Source organism: Oryzias latipes, chromosome 1 (assembly GCF_053564925.1).
Source record: "Oryzias latipes strain Hd-rR chromosome 1, Olatipes_Hd-rR_3.1".
NCBI lineage: Eukaryota > Metazoa > Chordata > Actinopteri > Beloniformes > Adrianichthyidae > Oryzias > Oryzias latipes.
In genome coordinates this window covers 30,690,807-30,711,687 of record NC_136237.1, presented here as the reverse complement: position 1 = coordinate 30,711,687, position 20,881 = coordinate 30,690,807, and the positions used below count along the sequence as shown (strand labels likewise).

General features: G+C 40.1%; 1 protein-coding gene across 15 annotated transcripts in view; it reads left to right on the top strand.

Annotated features, from left to right (window-relative positions):
- LOC144991184 (TBC1 domain family member 1-like) overlaps window positions 1-20,509 on the top strand; it is a 45,892-nt gene extending 25,383 nt beyond the window's left edge. For 7 of the 15 annotated variants that reach the window (XM_078945107.1, XM_078945095.1, XM_078945099.1 and 4 more), the window contains 12 exons: window positions 1,514-1,627; window positions 1,952-2,065; window positions 2,251-2,384; window positions 7,005-7,202; window positions 10,821-10,982; window positions 11,585-11,743; window positions 12,964-13,064; window positions 13,194-13,337; window positions 15,153-15,312; window positions 17,588-17,757; window positions 18,839-19,015; window positions 19,254-20,509. In XM_078945107.1, the coding sequence (XP_078801233.1) occupies window positions 1,514-1,627; window positions 1,952-2,065; window positions 2,251-2,384; window positions 7,005-7,202; window positions 10,821-10,982; window positions 11,585-11,743; window positions 12,964-13,064; window positions 13,194-13,337; window positions 15,153-15,312; window positions 17,588-17,757; window positions 18,839-19,015; window positions 19,254-19,523 (1,903 nt within the window). In that variant the 3' untranslated portion in view covers window positions 19,524-20,509. The remainder of the gene's footprint in view (window positions 1-1,513; window positions 1,628-1,951; window positions 2,066-2,250; window positions 2,385-7,004; window positions 7,203-10,820; window positions 10,983-11,584; window positions 11,744-12,963; window positions 13,065-13,193; window positions 13,338-15,152; window positions 15,313-17,587; window positions 17,758-18,838; window positions 19,016-19,253) is intronic. The other 8 variants (XM_078945122.1, XM_078945121.1, XM_078945125.1 and 5 more) reach the window with 2 other exon arrangements.
- Window positions 20,510-20,881: the final 372 nt, after the last annotated feature.

Sequence of the window (20,881 nt, the reverse complement as noted above, 5' to 3'; positions counted from 1 at the left end):
TTTGTTGTGCAGAGGCCTGTTGGAACAGTCCTTGATCCACATCGAGAACACCCTGCTTTTCATTTAAGGCCATGAACTTGTTTTCCACTGCGAAAAGACCTAGGGGTAAATTCTACTAGTTACTATTATAACACCATCATTTTCTCTAGTTAAAGAAGAAAGCCTAGGAACTCGAGTTTTATCACAAACTGGAAGATTAAAGAGTTTGTTTTTCATAACTGTCTACTTTCTGAACTGGTTCACCAAAGTTTTCTGTCCTGCATGCGGGTTTCTACCTTTCCTATCATCTAAAAAGCCTGCAGGAACCATAAAAAGACATGGTGCCAACACACCTGGCATTGGATTTTATTGTTGTGTAGTCTTTGTGATGGTTTCATCAAAAGACCTGTTTAAAGAGAACCAGATTAACCAGGTTATATTTTTACGGAGGAGACTATAATACTGTGTTTAACCAGTCTGCATAAAGACCCACTCGGATACAAAAAACATGTTTTTCTGTTTTTATTACATGTTTTTGTGGCATTTCTTTGATGATCGAGGACATCTATCAAGAAAATCAAACTCAAATATGCATATTTTTCTAAAAATTGTTGTAAATCAGGAGCAGACAAAAAAAATGGCATTGGAAAAAAATCTTATTTCTTTCGTAAAAAATATGCTGGGCAAGCCACAATCTCTCTTCTCTGAGCTCTCAGCAACGGGGAGGGGAAAGGGGGGCGGCGTTGCGTGACATCCACAACTCAGAGGGAAATTTCCAATGAACTACTGCAGCTCTGCAGAAACTATGTCCTAGAAAATGAAGCAGATCGTTTTTGATTTTGACCAAAAATTACATACTAGGAACGCTTTTTAAAATAACTTAAAAGATGATCAGAGTGGGTCTTTGAAGCAAAAACTTAGGACACGTGTGTGGTATTTTTACTCTGCACTAAAGTCCTTCCTCTATTATTGCGGTTTGTTCATGTCAAACTAAGAGCAATTCTTAAGCTGCATGTTTGACAGCATGGATTTATGATGAATGAGGTTTCCACACCCGTTTCAGTTTTTTTTATTTCTTCCTTATTATGTGTATTTTATGAATGTAGAGGATCTGAAGAATTTAATTTTGTAGCATGCAGGCAGCACTCCCTCAGGGTAGCAGCTCCACCTTCTTTCCCCATCAGCATTTTGTGGTTTTGTTTCCTCCTTTAAGTTTGCCATCAACACCTCTATTCTAACAAAATAATCATACTTTGGATCTGATGGCAGCTCAAAGGAAAGAGAATGCAAAGTTTATTCTCCTAGTTATTTTTTAATTACATTTTCATAGCTACTCTGTTTTTGGGTTAAAGTCTGTCTTCAGACAAATATCTATAGAATTCTGAACATGAACTATATTCGTTTTTTTCACTATAATTTCTTTTCCCCAAGTTCCACTTTTCTTTTTGTGTTTCTGACCATTTTTTTTCTGTTTTCAAACATTGTCCAGTGCTCGTTTCCCTCTCATGCTCTCTGCGTTTGCACCGATTCTCAGAAATGTCCCAACCAACTCTACCCTTCCTCCTCTTCCTTCCTGCCCTTCATCCCACTCTCCTGTCCTTCATCATCAGTCCTCACCTTCTGCTGGAGCACGGTTCAATAAAAGAAGGTGAGCGTCTGGTTTGCAGCTCAGCTCTCAGCAAGTGTTATCACTGCCTAAATAGTGCTCATGTTAATAATTTATTCCTCCATCTTGCTTTTCCCTGCCTTTGTGTCTTGCTACTGAGCAGAGAAACATTAAAGAGCTGACTCAGAAAGATCATACAGAATGTTTACAACAACATTTAGCTGTGGTCTGATTCAGAAACCGTCATATTTTTATTGATATTAATGCTTTAAATTATTCCTTGTTTGTATTACTTCTCTGTGTGAATTGAGTCCACATTTCTTTTGTCATGCACACCCTCCATCCTCTCTGTTGCCTTCACCTCAGCCCTCTGGGTGGTCTCCGTGCTCGTCTGCACTCCTCCTCTTCTGTTCCTAACTTTCTGAAATTTCAATTTCTGGCTCCCGTTCAAGAAAATGATTGTCCTGAACCAAAGAAAAGGTACAAACATTCACAAGCCAAATAAATATGCAGCTGTATCTTCTTTTGTTTTTAATATTCTTCTATTTTATTAGTTTTCTTTAAATGTATTTTTTTTTCTTCACACGTTTGTCGACTTCAGCGTTGTGACCGCCGTATGCTTTTGCTGCATATGAAACGACATGTGCTGGTGTTGATGCTTTCAGTGATGTAGCAGCTCTCTCTGCACCGAGGGCAGCGTCCGTGGTCGGCCAAAGCCCTCTCCGCAGCCACCGGCACTCATGGAGGCAACAGATCTTCCTTCGGGTTTCTACACCTCAGAAAGGCACAGACAGCAGTGGTAAGAAAACAAAATATTTCACCTCTAAATCGCTGATGTTTAGCTAAACTGCTGGTAATAAGACACACTTATGCTTCACTTTTTCCATTCCTGAAATCAAAATATGCAGCATTTTCTGTTTTTTGTCTCTTGCAGATGTTCATGTCAGAGTAGGAGAAGCACAATTTGTTGTCATTATGGACAAATTTAAAACACAAATTTAAGGCTACGTCCAAATGACCTCACTACTTCGTAACCCGGGTCGGTGCCGGTTTAGCGTGTTATTTTGTTGCAGTGGCGGTGCGCCGCACCACGTGGCAGGTGGAACCCGGGGGTGGGCAAACTACAGCCCGGTGCCCATATGCTGCCTATTAAACTATTTAATCTGGCCCGCAAAACTAGAATAAATTATATAGACAATCTTTATTAATTTTTTGTTTTCCCCATAATTCTGGTGTCTCCCCATAAATGAGGCGCTACAGATACACTGACCTTTGCTAAGATGCAGAGGGTTATTTTGCATTCACGTGGTGTTGGAAGAGTTGGTGTTTTTCTGACGTTGAGTTGTGTTTTCTGAGTCGGACAAACATTTTTTCGATCAATCAAACATGCAGCCTGTCTCTAAGTTTGTGTTTTCATGTTGACGGTCCGTCTATCATCCCCAACTGTCTTGTCATTCAAATCTTCTGCCTGCATCCTCTTTTATAACACCTCCAACCAAAAATACATTAAATCAGAAAAAACATTTTGGGTGATTTCTGAGCTTGATATTAATAAAACATTTATTTTTGCAAAAAATGCAGTTATTAATGCAAATTAAGATTATTATTGAACACAACAAGCCAGGAAAAGCTGTAAGTGAAACTGCTGAATGGCAGGTGTCTTTTAAGGCTTGCACAAGAGCACAGCGGTGCAGTTTCAAAACGTTTCCACTCAGTGTCACTCTTTCATTTGACATATCTTTACTCCTCAAGCAGAAAGGTAGTTAAGTAGACAAAGTAGATCACAAGGTTTTGATCTTCACCCCCAAACACAGAGTTGAGGTTTGATCTCAATTTAAGATGAGTTCCTCGTGTGAACACAAATCAATGAGGTGGCCTGGCAATTTACAGCCCATACGACGACGAGTGTTTTAGTACAAGAGGACGGCTATGGTGGAAGAACGCAAGTTCTGTTCCCGTCCTGTCAGCCCATGTGTCAAAGAGTCTTTGGGCAAGACACTGAACCTCATGTTTCTCCTGGTGGTTACAGGTTGGCGCCAGTGTTAGACAGTGGAGCTGCCATCAGTGTGGGAATGTCTGCATTTTTGAAAGGACTGTGACTGTAAAGCGCGTTGGGCCTCACTTAGGGTAGAAAAGCGCAACATAAGTAAACACCATTTAAGAAGATAGACCTTTTCAATCGGAAAAAATGTTGCTCTGACCTTTAGCATTTTCTTTAAGACCACCCCCCCCCATCCCCAACAGTATTCTGCGTTGACGTAAACTTTGCAGAACGATGCTGGAAACATGCTTGTGCTTGCATTCCCTTTTATTCTGTCTTTCATAATTATATGTCCCTTTGTGTTTGCAGCAGAGTGTGTGTTGAAAGTTTACAGAATTGGTCTGGTCAGACTGTAATGCCTTTTCAGAAAAAGGTGTGACGTAGTTCCAGTTTGTTCATGTCAAACTAAGAGTACACGGCGTCTTTTCTTTAAGTCCCTCCTTTCAAAGGTTTCATAAAGACCAGTGACATTAGATAATATTCATGTTCATGCACAGGGGATGATGATATTAAGCAAACTTTACATTTATACAGTAATAAATACCACTTTCCAAAACTAATATTCTTTAATTACAAACTTAGAAAGGATGTGAAAAAGGCAAGTTTACAGAAAACATTCAAATACTTTTACTTTAGAACTGAATTTTTCTTTCAAGGCAGAACCTTAGTAGACGGGGGGGGGGGGGGGGGGGGGGGGGAGTGATCTGAATTGGCAGCTAATATCACAGCATAAACAGACACGTGTCAAAAATATTTCTAAAACTTTTTGGCTCTAAAAAAAATGCTCTCTATGCCGCAACAAGTATCCAAGTCCAACCCCTTAACTCGTGGCAAAGCCTTTGTTGTTTTTACCAGATTAACAATAGAAGGAGATTTGTCAAACATAGAAAGGTAGTTTGAATGTTTTCAATTTTTGTTTTTATTTTTAGTTCCATTACACACACGTCTAGCAGAAAGAGCTTCGACCCTTTAAAAAAAAATCGGATTTACTCACATATTGCTAAGGTTAACTTTTTCTTAGGTAATCTTTATCGCAGTAGTTGCATGTTAAAGAACAATGGATTCTGAGGCTTAACGTTAGACCTGTCACGTTATCGGCCACGCCATTCAGCAGTCTCAGCTGCTTCGTTTTGTTTTCTTGATCTTCAAATCACGTTTTTATTTTTACTGATGATGAAATCAAGAATTTAGAAGATGTATATTTTGGGGAATTTGGTTGAAATTTTGACATTCGGAGATTTTCCAAATCTTTTACTTTTTGGCTTTTAACGGGCCAGTATGTCTGCAAACGTGTTGTTGTTACCACCTGTGTGCACCCTCAGAACGTCTTGTGAATAAATACTTCAAAAATTCCCTTTAGACAGCCGTCATGGGGTTAGAGAGGCTGAATGCCTGTTTTTGCGCATTAACCTCCTTTTTTTCAAATGAGGCTTTTAATGGCAGAGAAGACATCTGTCTTCAGCAGAAATGAAGTCTGCAACTAAAGTGTATTTAGCAACTCCAAGAAAAAAATGCTTCGCCGAGGAGTTCAGTGCTCTGGGCTTTGTGTTAGTGTAATGCAGCGCTAAGTACGGCTTCATTTGGGTGTGTTTTTGTGTGTGCTGACATGCATGAGGTCATGGGTGTGTCTGAAAAGTGTGTGTGTTGGCACACGCCGGCGGTGTCTCAAGGTCATGTTTACAGTCCACTCATAGACAGCGCCAGAGGAGAGCAGCAGCCTTGTTGACCCACTTTTTGTTGAGTTTTGTGCCAGATTCTAACCGAGTTGGCCCCTGCTGCTCTGTGCTGTACATGTGTTACGCTATTTTGTCAGTTCGATCAGTAACAAAAGAACTTGGAGCACTTTCCATTTAATCAAACATGTTGTGTAAATTCTAACTAAATGTTTCACACAAAGATCCTTGATGACATTGTGCTTGCGTGCTTGCAGCGCATGGCAGAATTTTGTTGTTTTAGTTGTGGAAAGGCAAGGCATGTTGGACAAGTTTCATCAGAAGATTCGTTGGAAAGATAAGGATCAAGTGTGCATACGTCAGGCAATGTTGGGTATGTCTCTGTGTGTTTAGGTGATCAAATCATCTTGGTCTTCCTACGAAGTGAAAGAGAAGCAAGTGCTATCTGGTTAGTTGGTATGTCCTTCCTTTAAACAGAGTATTTAGAGGTTTGGGATCCACCCTGCATTTGAGGTGGAGTCGCACAAACGCAAGGTTTTTTTTCAATGTGTGCTACGCCCAGCGATGATAATTAAATCTATGTTTAGTTTTTTCTTTTATACAAATGTCAACTGTATTAACAGCAAGCGAATAAAAGTCGGATCATTTGTCCTAAACTGGATTCCTCTCAAATTAATTTTTATAATTTAGTAAAAGTCATTCCTGATAAAATAATGGAAGAAAAACGTTCCCAAACTTAAACCTTGGAGACCTTAGAGGGTTCCCCATTTTAGTTTTTTATTACAAAACCGGAAGTTTTGAAATTCCTGCTTATAAAAAAGCCCAGATGTGCATTAAGGAGGGTTACTGAACACAAATGATTCATAGGTATTTCAGTTTGCTTAACAAATCATCTGTTAAAGACCCACTCTGATCATCTTTTGAGCTTATACTTACGATAATGCAATTTTTAGCCAAAATGATAATAAAATAAAAAGGTTTTCTAGGACATAGTTTCTGCACAGTGGCAGTAGTTCATTAGACAGAGCAACCCTGCCCCCCTTCCCATCTTCAGTGCTGAGAGCTCTCTGTTTACACACTCTCCCTCTAGCTTACAGCCCCTCACACCCTCGGTTCAACAAAAATAGCCAGCCGTACAGTTTTGAGGCAGATACCAGCTCGGACGAGGAAAACAAAAACATACATGGATCTAATCTTCTGTAAGTGGATGCATCAGAATGGAGCGTAGCAGCAAGTTTGTGGCTCACCCAGTCTATTTACTACTTCACAAATACAAGCTTTTTTTTTCTCTGCTCCTGAATCACAATGATTTAATTAAAGAAATACTTTGAGCTTAATTATTTTAAATGTGTCGTCCATCATCAGAAAAATGCCACCGAAACATGTTAAAAACACCTAAAGCCCAGTTTCCATCAGATTTTCCTTTGGGTCTTTAAAGGGAAATTTGGCCTTGAAGGTGCTGCATATATAAAAATAAACATATAAATATATAAAAACTGCATTTTATAGTGAAATTATAAGCATCATAGTTGATCTCTTTAGTTGGGTTGTGTTGGTCCACCAAATGAGCATAGAAAACGACCGTGATAGATGAACCTTTGACTAACAGTAATGCAGGTCATTTGTTTTACTTGCCGCCCGCAGTAAACATGTTCATTTGCACAACCTGATTTGATCTAATGTCATAATCGGATGTGTGTTTCAGAGCTGGTGGATCCCTGCCTGGAGGGAAGTCGGCTGAGTGTGGGACAGATGTGTGGAGGAAGTGGGGACTCTATCATGAATGCAGTGCCAGAGGAGGCAGCTAAAAAGAGCAAAGAGGAGCTGAGGGAGCTGTGGAGGAAGGCCATCCTGCAGCAGATCCTGCTGCTGAGGATGGAGAAGGAGAACCAGAAGCTGCAAGGTGAGCTGGATGATTGGAGGTTTAACCAGAGTTTGTGTAGAGGGGATTTATTCTTGTGTCCAAAAACCAAAACTGGTATTTGTTTGGAGATATGAACAAGAGCTTCTCCAGAATAGCAATGTAATCTCACTTTACAATCAGGATTAACATAGGTATTGTTGTGCATGGTTTTATTGTGTATTAAGCTACTTAGAAGTGTTCCAAAGTGGAGTTTTGGTAAAGTCAATTGTAAACACACTTGTGAATCATAATTGGTTGTTCTCTGTGGGTGTGAAATAAAGAAAATGAGTTGGGAGTCTCTGCACAGATCAGATTTAAAGAGACAATATGTTGAGCAATGGTAAAGACAAAAAATGCCTTAACTTTTTACATATTTTAAATAGATTTGTTTTGTTTTCATCAGAAACTGAGAAGTAAAAGATTACCAAAGTTTTGCCAGGATTTTTAATGGAGCTCACGTCTGTTTGGGTTTAGAGACATTTGCTTACAGACGTTAGGTGATGAACGGACATGAATCATGTCTCCTTTTTGGGGACCAAAAAAGAAAAAAGAAAACCATAAATTAACAGATTTGGTGATGCTTGTCGCACACCTAAGTTAGCTGGAAAGCATGCCTTGGGGTGTGTCAAGTGCAACACCTCTTTTGTGGCCCAGTTGGCTCGTGCCCATTTACCGCATTCTCTGCGTAAGGCCCCGGATAACCAGTTTTGCATAAAAGCTCTTAGATTATCCACACCCAATTTATTGTCAAAGACCAAAAATACAGAAGAGGATTCCGCATTTGTGATGGACGTCTGTGTCAGGCTGACGAGACGGGGGAAAAAGAACGCGGTCAGTCAACACACCTGTGGTTTCATCCTCAGCGCGCCTTTGGTCTCACAGCACAGATCTTATGGTGCGCTGTCAGTTGCGTCCCTCTTCTGATTGGGGCTTTGTGGGTCAGTTATGAAAGTGTGTGTGTGCGTGTGTGCGCCTCTATCTTTGTACGTGTGTCTTTGTCAGCTCCAGGGTGGAGTATCCGTTCCTGTTCTGTGTTATCTGAGGCATCCTGTGCAGCGACGGGAGAGGAGTGGAAATTGGGATGCAAAAGAGGCCGGATGGTGGAGAGCTTTCAATGGGCTAATGCCCATCCGCTTAGTTCTCCTTGCAGCAGGTGGATGATGAAAACGAACCGTGCAGTCGCAGCTTCAACAGCATCTATTCGTGTCAGCTGTCGACTCCATTACTGCCTTAGTCTTTAAACTTTTCTGTCTCTACCTATGGCTGTCTACGTCATGAGATGTTGAAGCATGATTCAATCCAGATCATTTCAGTAAAGCCAAATTATCGTGATTGTTAAACTAATGACCAATAGAACCACGGTTTTCTGTAGACTCTCTGTACTCAAGCAATGGGCAACAGCGGAGAGGAAAATCGTCCTCCAAATGGGAGATTTAGGAAGGAATCTCCAGCCGAACCAGGCTCAGTTAGTACCACAATCTTCTATGACCAGTCATAGAAAATACTGAACATCTGTTGAGAGATGAACTTGTGGGATAGTTCCTGCAGCAGCGAGTGAAGAAGAAGCAAAAGAGAGAGCACACTGAAACGGTCAGAGAAAACTGAGAGTTCTAAGCAGGAGATTTAGGAAGCTGCAGTTCTGAGTTTTTTATTATCCATGTCATATTTTGCTGAGAAAGATGAATTGGCTTAATCCTTCCTAAATATTTCTTTTCCCACCCTTTCTCTGGGAAGATCTGCCCGTTTGGGCGTGAGGCGCCCTCCTTCTTCTCCAAAGGGATATCATTCTTGTGAGCACCGTCAGGTTGCAGCCAGTCTCTGGAAGAACAACACGCATTAGCTGAAAGGGTGGGGAATCCTCTTGGGAGGGCGGTTGAGATTGCAGCGGATGGACGGCACACACGTGGGATCGACCAAAGCAGAAAAAGGTTCAGCAGAAAATAGAAAGAAAAGAAAAGATGGGTTGTGGGTTTAGAGAACAGGAGAAACAAAGGAAGGGTGTTGTCAGAAATAAAGGAACAGAAAAGGGGTGCTGGGTGTGCCTTCACCTTCTTTGATCATTGGTGTCAACGCGCTGAAAGATGATTCTCGGTTTGTGCATTTTTCTGTTCTGTTGGCTGTTTTTTTTTTTTTTTTCCTGAGGGTCCAGGTGCAAGGTTAAAACTTTGCAAGCCCATAATTAGATGTATTGACCCCACATAGCAATGACACGAAAACATGTAATTGTTGTCTTCTTCCTGGGAAACATCACCACATGTCCACTGCAGCTTAATGGGATCAGGTAAAAAAAAAGACATATAGGTTTTTTGTTTTTTTATTAGTCATGGTACTGTTGCTGATGTCTCACTCAAAAAAACAAGTACTATAAAGATTACAGAAAAATTAAAAAACAAATAACAGATTTTTAAAAAAATAGATGTTTCTCCTTTTAATGAATTATTGAAGATTCTTTCTCATTTTTTAAGTTGGGAATTAAGAAAGCCTCTTAGTTGTGGGGATGTCTTCAACCTAAAAATATTTTTTTTTCTTTTTTTTTCTTTCCTTTTTTTAACTCCATCCTGGATGATCTCTTCTCCCCCATCCCCCCACCCCCCGTTGAGAATTGAGAAAGCCTTTTAGACAAAAGTCTTCATCCTAAATAATTAAGTCCACAATACATTTTTCTTTTCTTTTCCTTTATTTTGATAACTTTTTCCTCCTATGGATGAATGAGTCTTTACAGAATCTATAATAAACAGAAAGGTTTTAATGTTAATTCTGATTTGCACAAAGACCTAAAAACAAAGCGCTGAAAATGAACAAAAGTTGTTATATAAAAAGTCAATCACTTTTATGGCAAAAATTTTTGGCTGCCGTTTGCCTGACAGGGTTTTGAGACAAAAACATTCTGATTTAAACTTTTCTGGATCCTAATAGACACGATTTAACAGTTTCTCTCTGCTTCCGCAGAGCCTATTTTTGAAATGATCAAATCCTTTTTTTTGTTGTTTTGTGTGAAAGTGAGAAAAGTATAGGTGTAATGTGAAAAAATGTAAGCGTCAAACAAAACTGCAATGGCAAGTAGCCGAATCTAGGGAGAAAAAGGTGTGATTTGTTCTGTTTTTCTTTTTCCTACTGGCCTCACATTTTATTGGCGGTTATGAAATACAATTGTTGCATCATACTATATTGTTTTGAAACTTGCATAATTTTTATTAGGGTTTTTTTTTATGTCTGCAAGTTATCATAGTGGAAGAAGGGTAAACACAGCATGCGTACAACTAATCAAAATGATGTCTTTTGCAACACTATTTAATCAGCTGATAACTTATCATCATACAATAATTAAGCCATTTTTAAATACAGTTCAAAGAGAAGCTGCAGCTTTACAACCAAATCCAGTAAATGGCTTCTTATTGCATTACTTACAGTTGCTTCTCTTTGAACAGTAGCAAAAGAAAATGATCACATTTCAAGAATAATGCTCTTTCTACTGTAGTGCCCATCATTTGAGTGGAATCTGGTCTAAAAATGCAAAACAATGTAACTAATTGGTAAAGTGGTTTTTCTGGCAGGTCTGTACTCCATAAATCACACAGTCACTTGATGGAAACTTCTTCTTTTTTTTCTATCCTGCAGCCTCTGAGAATAACCTGCTAAACAAACGCCTCAAGCTGGACTACGAAGAAATCACGCCGTGTCTGAAGGACGTCACTTTGGTGTGGGAGAAAATGCTGGGAACTCCTGGAAGAGCAAAAGTCAAGTTTGACACAGAGACTATACACGCTGCTGTTGCACAAGGTACCTGACTCTACAAACCACTAGATAACACTAGCACTAGATAACTATTGTTCTTCTTTTTTTAAAAAGAAGTATTTGCAACTGTTGACTATATTTTAGATACTTCTTTCTAAATATTTTTAAAGCACATGGCTGTGGAAGGCTGTGTTATCTTTGCACTTTCCGTAGTTAGCTGATAGTTAACAGTCGAGGCTATTATCTATGAGCTTTGAGTTAAAAACATCTGAATTAAAAAAAAAAGCTCCTGTGAACAGTCGAACTCCATTGATGTACGCAAGCATAAGAAGCAGGCACTTTAATAAAAACATCAGTCAGAAGAGTCATTATAGAAAAAAACACTGCAATCAAGCAAAAGTTAGGTACTGTTCTAAAACATGGCCATAAATCTGAATTCAAATCAACCATAATGGAGTGTGAAATGATCGCTCAATGAAACAAACTCCTCCCTATTTGGTAGCATTTAAAACTTAATGTTGGGTTAACGTCAGCTGTTCTTCCTCGCCTCTAGCATGCAGAGCTTTGGGACAAGCAGATTTCAGGATTTATATTCTTCTAGAACACTTTGGACCTTTTTCCTTTGCTGCACATTTGTTCCCTTGCAGGTGTTCCTCGGCAGCATCGAGGTGAAATCTGGAAGTTCCTCTCTGAGCAGTACCTGCTCAGACAGACGGTCCCTGCCCGGCCCCCTTCCAATCCCACTCCATACAAGGAGCTGCTGAAGCAGCTCACGTCACAGCAACACGCAATCCTCATCGACCTGGGTACAATAAGGAAACACACACTTTTTTTTAAACCTGTATTTACATTTTTCGTGGTATACTTTGTTGATTGTTGTTGCATTAAGTCTATGAAAGCCTTCTGTCTTTAGAGAAAAACCTGGAAAATGAAATGGAGACATCAGTTGTCTTTGTGTTATGGATCTTTGTAGAAATCCTTTTGTTATGCAGAGAACATATTTTCAAAAATGTAGATTTCAAAAATTAATTTAGTTCATTGCCTTTGCTCCAACTCAATGACGTCTCCCAAACCTTAAAATAAAATGTTTTTGGCGGATAAATGAGCTTCATTGAAATTTCACATTTGCCTAAAAACCTTATAACACCTAACACCCAAAAACCCACATAAATATACTACCTCCACCCATCCAACACCCACAATTGTTCTCTTACTCTGCAGCACATGTATAGGACTGGGATGTGTGATGTGTGTGCAATGAAGGTGTAGTGCGTTTATGGTGCTGCTCAGAGCGACAGTGGGGAGACATGTGGTGACAAAAACAAAGCATCAGTTAAGAGTGGCTGAAGTGGAGCACTCCCACACCACACTGTAGATTAACGCTTTGCAAACATGTTTTCCCTCAGGCGGGGGTGGGCGACTTTTCATTATTCTCACAAGCATGAAGCTCCCACAGCAAATTCCACCCATGCAAATTCACATGGGTCTCCTTGTCTTTCTCACACAGTGTAAATCAGGCAGCCCAGAGCACATAAAGCTGCTAATTACCTGTCTGCTCACGCTAAGAGCGTTACTTCACCTCTATTATCTTGTCTGGTTTTTATTAACATCCATATCTTCTACACTACTGTTAGGCTGCGGTGCCAGGAACAAACCATTCCTTACACAAAGGGACATTTATGTCTGTACGTTTAGGGCGAGGCGGTGGAATATTGGGTCCATGTTTATCCCCTGGGGGTTTTTTTTTTTTTAAGACGTCAACCGCAAGGTGTCAGGTCTAGCATCAATCGATTCCTGTAAATGTTTGTACACACCCAGAGGCTTTGCTCTCTTCTGTGTATCGCTGTACATAGACTCCTGTCAGATTACAGCGAGTTAATCCACCTAAGCAGTGCTGAGTTGCAGATATCTACCGGTGTGATCTTCAACGTCAAACACCAACTTTGTTTTTGCAACCCAATTAAATGGGATTGTTTAAAGGTTTGGTTTGCAACAGATTCGTGACTGCTGTTTCTCTTTGCTCCAGGTCGCACTTTTCCCAGTCATCCATATTTCCAAGCTCAGCTGGGTGCAGGACAGCTGTCGCTGTACAACATCCTTAAAGCCTACTCATTGCTTGACCCTGAGGTACCATTTTTCTTTGGTTTCACTCATTTCCAAATGCTCATGTTTCACTCCTGACTCAGTAAAAGGAAATACATGTCTGAAAGCTTTAACTGTCATGTACCTGTTTTTGTTTTTTTTGTCTTTTTGAAGGTGGGCTACTGTCAGGGCCTGTCCTTTATAGCTGGAGTTCTGCTTCTACACATGGGGGAGGAGGATGCCTTTAACATGCTCAAATTTCTGATGTATGACGTAGGACTTCGTAAACAATACAGGCCTGACATGATAATCCTACAGGTAAAAAAAGACAGACGCGCTCAGAACACCTTTGTCTTTTGTGCATTGTTCCACTCTGCTGAATCACCCTTCAAACGCTGATCCCAAATTAACTTGTCACTTAGATCACTCCGTTTTTTCCAAGAATAAAAAAGGTCAACATAGCTGTCGAATTAAAGTGACTTAGTTTCATTTGTGTTTTTGTGTCTTTCAGCTGTTCTTTTTTGATTGTAATAATTGAAATGTTTTGGTTAGCTTTTTGTTGTTGTTTAAGCAACTTTTCTCCATTTCCTGGGTTCCACTGAGGTCACAACTGATTATAAATCCATTCGACTGAGATGTTAGCCAAAGGATTTCCAAGTAACTCAGATTAAGCTTTAAATCGAGGATGTCCGGATCAGATTTGTTTTTGGTCCCGATCCAACTCTGAGTCATTTGATTTTGTGAATCTGCCGACAGAGATTTTATCTAATGCATTTGTAAGACATTAAAAATGAACAAAATGCAAAGAAAACAGATCCAGGTTGTCCCATATTTTTATTTTATTTACCTGATTCTATCTTTTTACACTTAAACAGTGCCCTTTTGTGAAGTACCTTGAACAATCAACTAGCAAAAAGAATTGCAGCCATCAACTAGGAAAAATAATTAACTATTAACTTGTAAAAATAGGTGACAATCAGACTGTAGTTTTAGTATCATCAGAGCTATTAAACATTATTGATCTTGTGATTTATATCTCAATTAAAAATTCTTACAAATTAAAAACTGACTTTCTTTTAAAATAGTTGTTGCAGCATGAATACGATTTTGAACATTCATGACTAACTAATGTCAATGTAATCATTTATTTGTTTTGGCTGTTTCTCAGACATTGATCTTTTTTTGTGGATTATTTTTCTCTGAACTTGCACTTTGTAGACGGTCCCTTGGCAGCCGTCTCACTGCCATCTGTTCAATTTTACTCCCATTAAAAAGAAAAACTTGATCTTTTTTCAGTTGAAATGCCTTTGGAGGTCATTGTTTGCATTAAGACAAACCAATAGAGACTCTTGCTACCAGTTTTGAACTTTTATTAAAAGTTATTTAGCCCAGAAGTCAGAATCTTTGAATATCTCACCAACTTTACTAAAAGCTTTTTGTGCATATCCTCAGACTAGTGCTGGCTTCTGCTGTGCTTTACAGCAATAAATTGTTGTGATCCATTCATGATATGTAGACGTCTAGTTGAGTATTTATCTTTAATAATAAGTTTGAAATATATAGTGCTGATCACAATAAGGAAAATAAAATAAATACCTGATCCCTGATTGGGATGCAGCATCCAATTTCTGTCGAGGTTAAAACTATGTGATCAGGCCTGGATCGGACTGGGACATACCTACTTTAAATGATTGAAAATTGTCCTGTTTAAAGAGAAAATATGCACAAATTAGAGTTTAACAACAACATGTTATCCCCCCTCTTCCATTTTTTCACCAGCGTGGATGTTTGTGTTTACAAAGTGACTTTATGGATGAACCAGAACGATTTTCTGTTGCAACAAGATATGACAAAGAAACACCTCCAAAACCAATTAACGTCTTTCATCTTCAACTTCACTGCCACTAGATAACAATCCTGTTTTGGCATGCATGTCACTTTTCCAGTTTGTCGGTTGAAAAACCTTACCCATTCACTGCTACTGTTGAACAGTGTCCAATCCCTCCACTTTGTTCCAAAAACATAAAGAAATAAAAGGTGCTGCATGTCACATTTTCGGGGCCACTTTTGTCCTCATACCAATGACTCTGCAAGTATCTACAATTCACAACTCTGTTTTATTTGTCCTGGTAGATTCAGATGTACCAGCTGTCGCGGCTGCTTCACGACTACCACAGGGATTTGCACGGCCACTTTGAGCAGCAGGAGATCGGACCCAGCTTGTACGCCACTCCTTGGTTCCTTACTTTATTTGCGTCTCACTTCCCCCTTGGCTTTGTGGCTCGTGTCTTTGGTAAGGCCCGAGAATTTTATATTTCTGCTCTTAGTGAACACGCCAGGCTGTGACTCAGCAAAGTAAACTCACTGATGCGATGAAGGAAGCCAGGCTGTAGTTAGGTTTATTTACCCTGGAGAGATCTTTAAACTGAAGTGATGCAGGAGAGCAAACGATGACCGCTCCAGGGCAGAAAACAGTGGAGGGTTGAGTAAATCAAGGATGGCTACAGTGTGACCAAACAGCCCCTGAAAGACAGACCAATAAATAATAAATAAAGGTTAAAAAACATTTTAACAATTAGGTGAATTGGTGAAAATGTCTGAAAACTTTTCTTTCACTTCAAATATGAGATTTTACCAAACAAAAAAAAAACTCAAATTGTTACAGTTTGAAGTTATCAGAGTTCCTTTCTACATTCTTCTTCAAGGTGATCTACCAATAAAAAGCTATTACTTATACATTAACACGAGGGAAGTTTACCCATATAGATTTAAAGTCCCACTTCAATCATCTTCAAATCTATTTTAATAGCGTTCCCAGTGGTCCTTTATTTATGGTTATACCAGTTTGAGGCAAAATAATAAAAACCTGTCGTTTTCTGCAACATAGTTTCTGCACCTCTGAGTTGTGGGCGGGGCTGCTGACCAGGAGCTTGTGGTGACAAATAGTTTTTTTTCAAACCGTTTTTTTTTTTTTTTTTTTTGAACTACTCCAGATTTAAAATTAATTGACTAAAGAAATACTTAGAAATGTAATTATCATAGGAGTGGGTCTTTTAAAGAAAGATTTTTGGGGGTGGGACTATTTCTGTTTAATGGTTTTTTTTGTTATTCTTTAATTTGACAAAGGAAGAACGAAACCTTTAGCCTTAAGTACACTTGCTTTAGGCAAAGAAACATTGGATTGACATACCAAGGGGAAAAAAGTTAATTTAAAATCGTTTCATGGAAACTTGCTGGCAGTCTTGCTCCAGGTTGCTGCTGGATCTTTCAAAAATCGAAGAAACTGGTAAGAAGTTGGTCATTATCTGTGGAGCAGTTACCACTGTCAATTAGGATAGAATGATAATCCTGGCTTAAAGGTTTATTTGACAGGAAAAAAGTAGTGAGGTGAAACTTTTGCAATTACAAGTCCTGCTTTTTGCCTTTTAGAACCCCGCAATTTTAGCTCAACGTTATCAACTGTACCTAGAATCATACAGTTTGGAGGATTTGGAACAATTAATTTTCTTTGTTTAACCTTTCACTTTTTAATATGTTGCATATTTGCAAAAAGTAATGTAAAAAGGTTCCGATTTAGGGTCAAACATGATCATTTTTGGCAGCTTTAGCTTGTTCTTCCCTAACCCTCTTGTACACAAGCACTTTGCAGAGATAAAGTTTTGTAACACCACACCTACAACCATTAGCTGCTTCTGGCAAGGCAAAAACAGCTCATTCCTGTCTGAAATCGAAAGCTTAAAAAAGGAGACTGACTGCTGCTTTGCTTTCAAAGAACCATTTATTTCAACAGAACACATTTCCTTATATTTGCCATTTTCATGACTTAATATTTCACTTTTTTTTATAGCTTTTTGAAGGCAAAGCCAAAACAATTTTGCCAGTCCTTGTGAAACGATTAAAGGTTTATTAGTTTCACTAAAGGAGGGCAGCAAGAAGTCCATGTTATAGGTCAGATGTGGTGTTTTCCTGTTAAAGTGAGCATTTCATCACCTCACAGCTGGTATCTGCTGTCTTCTCCATTCCTGTCCTATTGTGTTCACGGTTAATTTCTCACTTGATGCTCGGTTACTAAATCAGACTTGCTGGCTCCTTGTGCTCAGCAGAGCCGAACGATCTGCAGGACTGTGTGAGTAGTTGAGCATGAGGGCATTATCTTTGGAGTGACTTGTTTGATATTGAATACTGCACTCCACACCTCTGCTCCCATTCCTTAATCTTGTGTATGATCTCATGCAATCCTGCCCAACCCCTACCACACCCTCATAGATTCAACACTCGCTGTGCCCGCACCAAAGCGCACACCTACTCTTTCCTCCACATTCAATCCAACGGAATATATATGTTTGCTTAAGCTTTTTGTTTGATTGTTTTTCGTGACGTCAAATTGTGATCCTCACAGTACGTTTCTTAAAGAACGCCTTTAAGAAGCCAGTAAATACTATAATCTTTACTGTCATCACCTGGTTTTTCTTTATTTTTCATTTTAATAGGAAAGCGCTGTCACGTCAGGGCTTTGTCCTGCTTCTGGGGTGGATTCAGCGGCCTCTAACGCCATTGCTCTCTGTCAGACATGTTGTTCCTCCAGGGCCCAGAGGTCATATTCAAGGTGGCCTTGAGTCTGCTGGGAAGCCACAAGCCTCTGATCCTGCAACACGACAGTCTGGAGTCCATAGTGGACTTCATCAAGACCACACTGCCCAACCTGGGCCTGGTGCAGATGGAGAAGACCATCAACCAGGTGAGAACAAGGGGGCGGTCCTTCAGAAACGGGTCACTCTTAGTTTTCGTCATTATTCCCGCCAATCTGGACACGTTTGGGCAAGTTGTGACTAACGTTTGTGTCAATGACGATTCTATTTCAATGGACATGAACGGGCTTTGTTGATCATTAGATGTTTTATTATTTTAGGACCTTTAAATTCAGTCTGTGTTTTATCTTCTTTTTTATTTAGTGCTCACACCCTCCACTCTATAGTCTACAGAAACTCTGTCCAGAGGTTCTCACAACAACCAAGGGCATTACCAGCTACAGGCCTTTTCTGGGCTAAAAACAGACTACCGGTAATTGAATTGAGTCAATAAACGCTCCTGCGGGCCAGAGTGGTCCTCCGCCGGGGACCTGGCGCACAGCGGGGCTGACAGAATCCCACTGAAAGAAAACAAAAAGTGCGCTCAGTGTAGTTAAACACAGTGACGTATGTTTTAGAGGATGTTTGATTGGCCGTTCTGCATGTCTATCAGGTGACGGATCACATGCTGAGGATGTTGATTCGCTAACGTATTTAAAAAAAAATATACATATTTATTTTATTGTTTATTTATCTTTGATGGTCTGGGATCTACCGTCATTTCCATCGATGTAATGAGCACCCCTGGTTTACACGCGTTCCCACTAGCTTACAGCCCCTTACACCACCAACCTAACATTACCGGTGCAACACGAAAGCGAGCAATGTCAGAGCTACCCAGCTGCAGAGTTTTAAATCTGATCCCAGCTCAGACGGTGGAAATAAAGACGCGCATGGATCAATGGCCCGCCCATCGTGTTTTCTGCATCACAAATGAGCTCTTTTTCGTCTTTTTTCTGATTCCCAACACTTATAATAAAGAGATATTTTGAAATTACATTTTAAACCTAATTTTAATAGAACAAGTTAATAACACTAAAAACATGATTTTCTTTGGAATCTCTTTCTTCAAATATGTTCTCAAAGCAAAAGAAAGTTTAAGTTTCAACAACACTGAAATGAAAACAACCTTTCTCTGTCAACCAATCAAAGTTTAAAAACCTGCATATAACTTGTAATGATTGCTGCTAGGTCTGTGAGATGGACGTTTCCAAGCAGCTGCAGGCGTATGAGGTGGAGTATCACGTACTACAGGACGAGCTGCTGGACACGCCCACAACCCTCAACCAGCAACAGCGAGCTGCACAGCTGGAGAGGACCAATCAGAGTCTGCGCCAGCAGAACCTCGACCTGCTAGAGGAGCTGCAGGTACACACATTTTTTTAGTTAATGATTCCGTTGAACAACAATTTAATAACAATGTTTGATTTTCACTGGTTGAGTTTAGTAATTATTTCAGTGACAAATGTGACTTTTTGCCGTATTAGCAAAATGTATACCATGGTCCGGGGGAATTCTCGATTCTGATTGGCCGCTGGGTGTGCATTAAGTAAGGGTTAATGGCTGATGAAGTATGCATTATCACTTCTCTGCTTGTGCCGCACAGGTGTGCCACGCTCGAGTCTGCAACCTGGAGGGCCAAGTGGAGGTTTTGGCTCAGTCAGAGAGCCGGCTGAAGGAGCAGGTTTCTGCTCTGGAGGAGGAGAAGCTGCAGCTGGAGACGACCGCCACACAGCTCCAGAACCTTCTCACCAGCCTGGGAATACACCCCAGCAGCCTTGATGGACTCACACTCCTGCCCCCCTCTGACACACAGAAAGGTCTGGATGTCAGGACAGCAGACCCAGAGCATCCCGCTCTCCCACAGGGTTCTTAACTCCATCGCGGTAGCCGTTGAAATGGTGACGTTGAGCCACGTGTGAAAGGCACAGGAGGAGGAGGACGCCGGCTTTCCCTCCAGATATTTTAAATAAAAGAGAGAGACGAGCTTTTGAGCTGAGAACTGAAGGCGTAGAAAAGGAGAAAAGAGTAGGGCTGAGCTCAAAGGGGACAGCCCCGTCTTCTCCCACTCAAGCGAATGTAAAGGAACGTGTTGGTTAACAAAAAAAAAAAGAAGAAGCTGCACCTTCAGGCTGCCGTCTTGTGTTCTGTTCTACAAGGTTAAAACAGCCCAAAGAATGTCCTCACGCTTGAGAACAAAGAGTCCACGCCACAGTATTCTGGAGCATGGCGATCCTTACTGTTACACAGCAGGAAAAAAAAAAAATCATCTCCAAAGAAAAATCCAAAATGCACAAGATTTTCATGACCTAAAAAGCGATGACCATGAAAAAGTGTTTGTTGATTTTTGGCATTAGATAAATGATGTTGGGTGTTGGATGGCGGTGCTCATACTGGAAGGAGTTCATTTTCATTTTCAAACTCTTCCGCGTCCTGATTTCATTTAGGACCAGCAGCTTAGAAGAAGACTAACCCAATCAATCCAGTCCATTTCACTGTTTTGTTTTTCGACTATGTATGCATGCTGGCTCATCTTTCATGGTGGGAAAACGGTAGCTCCTTTTCCCTGTGGAGATGTGTATCTATCAAATCCTTAAAGCTTTAAAGAGACAATCGGAAAATCAGTTACTGTATTTAACACTGAATTCCTTCCACCTGAGCTGCTGCTTGGTGTGTTTGGATCTGAATGTTACTGTTTGTGTTACTCTGCACTCCACCTGTAGTGACAAACCTATAGGTTTACACTGTAAAAACATTTTGGCTTTTACCCCCACCCAGACTCTCTTTGCACATGTTTGTTTGTTTGTTTTATTGATTTATTGTTAGTAAGTTCTTTAAAATATAAATCATATTCTTTCAGCATATGTGGAGTGGGTTGTTCTTTTGTCGTGTCCTACTTTTATGAAGTCCTGTGTCAGATTGCAACACCTCATGTCCAAACATGTCACACGGCGTGAACGCTGAGGGCTCCGGTGGCGTTTCAGACATTTGAAAGCACAAAGCTGCATGTTTTTCCAGGAACTTCCCCTCAACGTGGGAGGAAAAACGCATGTTTGGGCACGCGGCGACACGTTAGTATTCATGTTCTCTGTGTGTTGCAGAAAAAAAGATCAGGAGTCACAACATCTGACCCCCAAAGAAAATACTTTTTAAAATAAAAACAGAATTCCTCATGGCTCCTAAAGCAAACTGAGAGATGTGTGTACAACTTGACACATATCTGTTACATGGTTT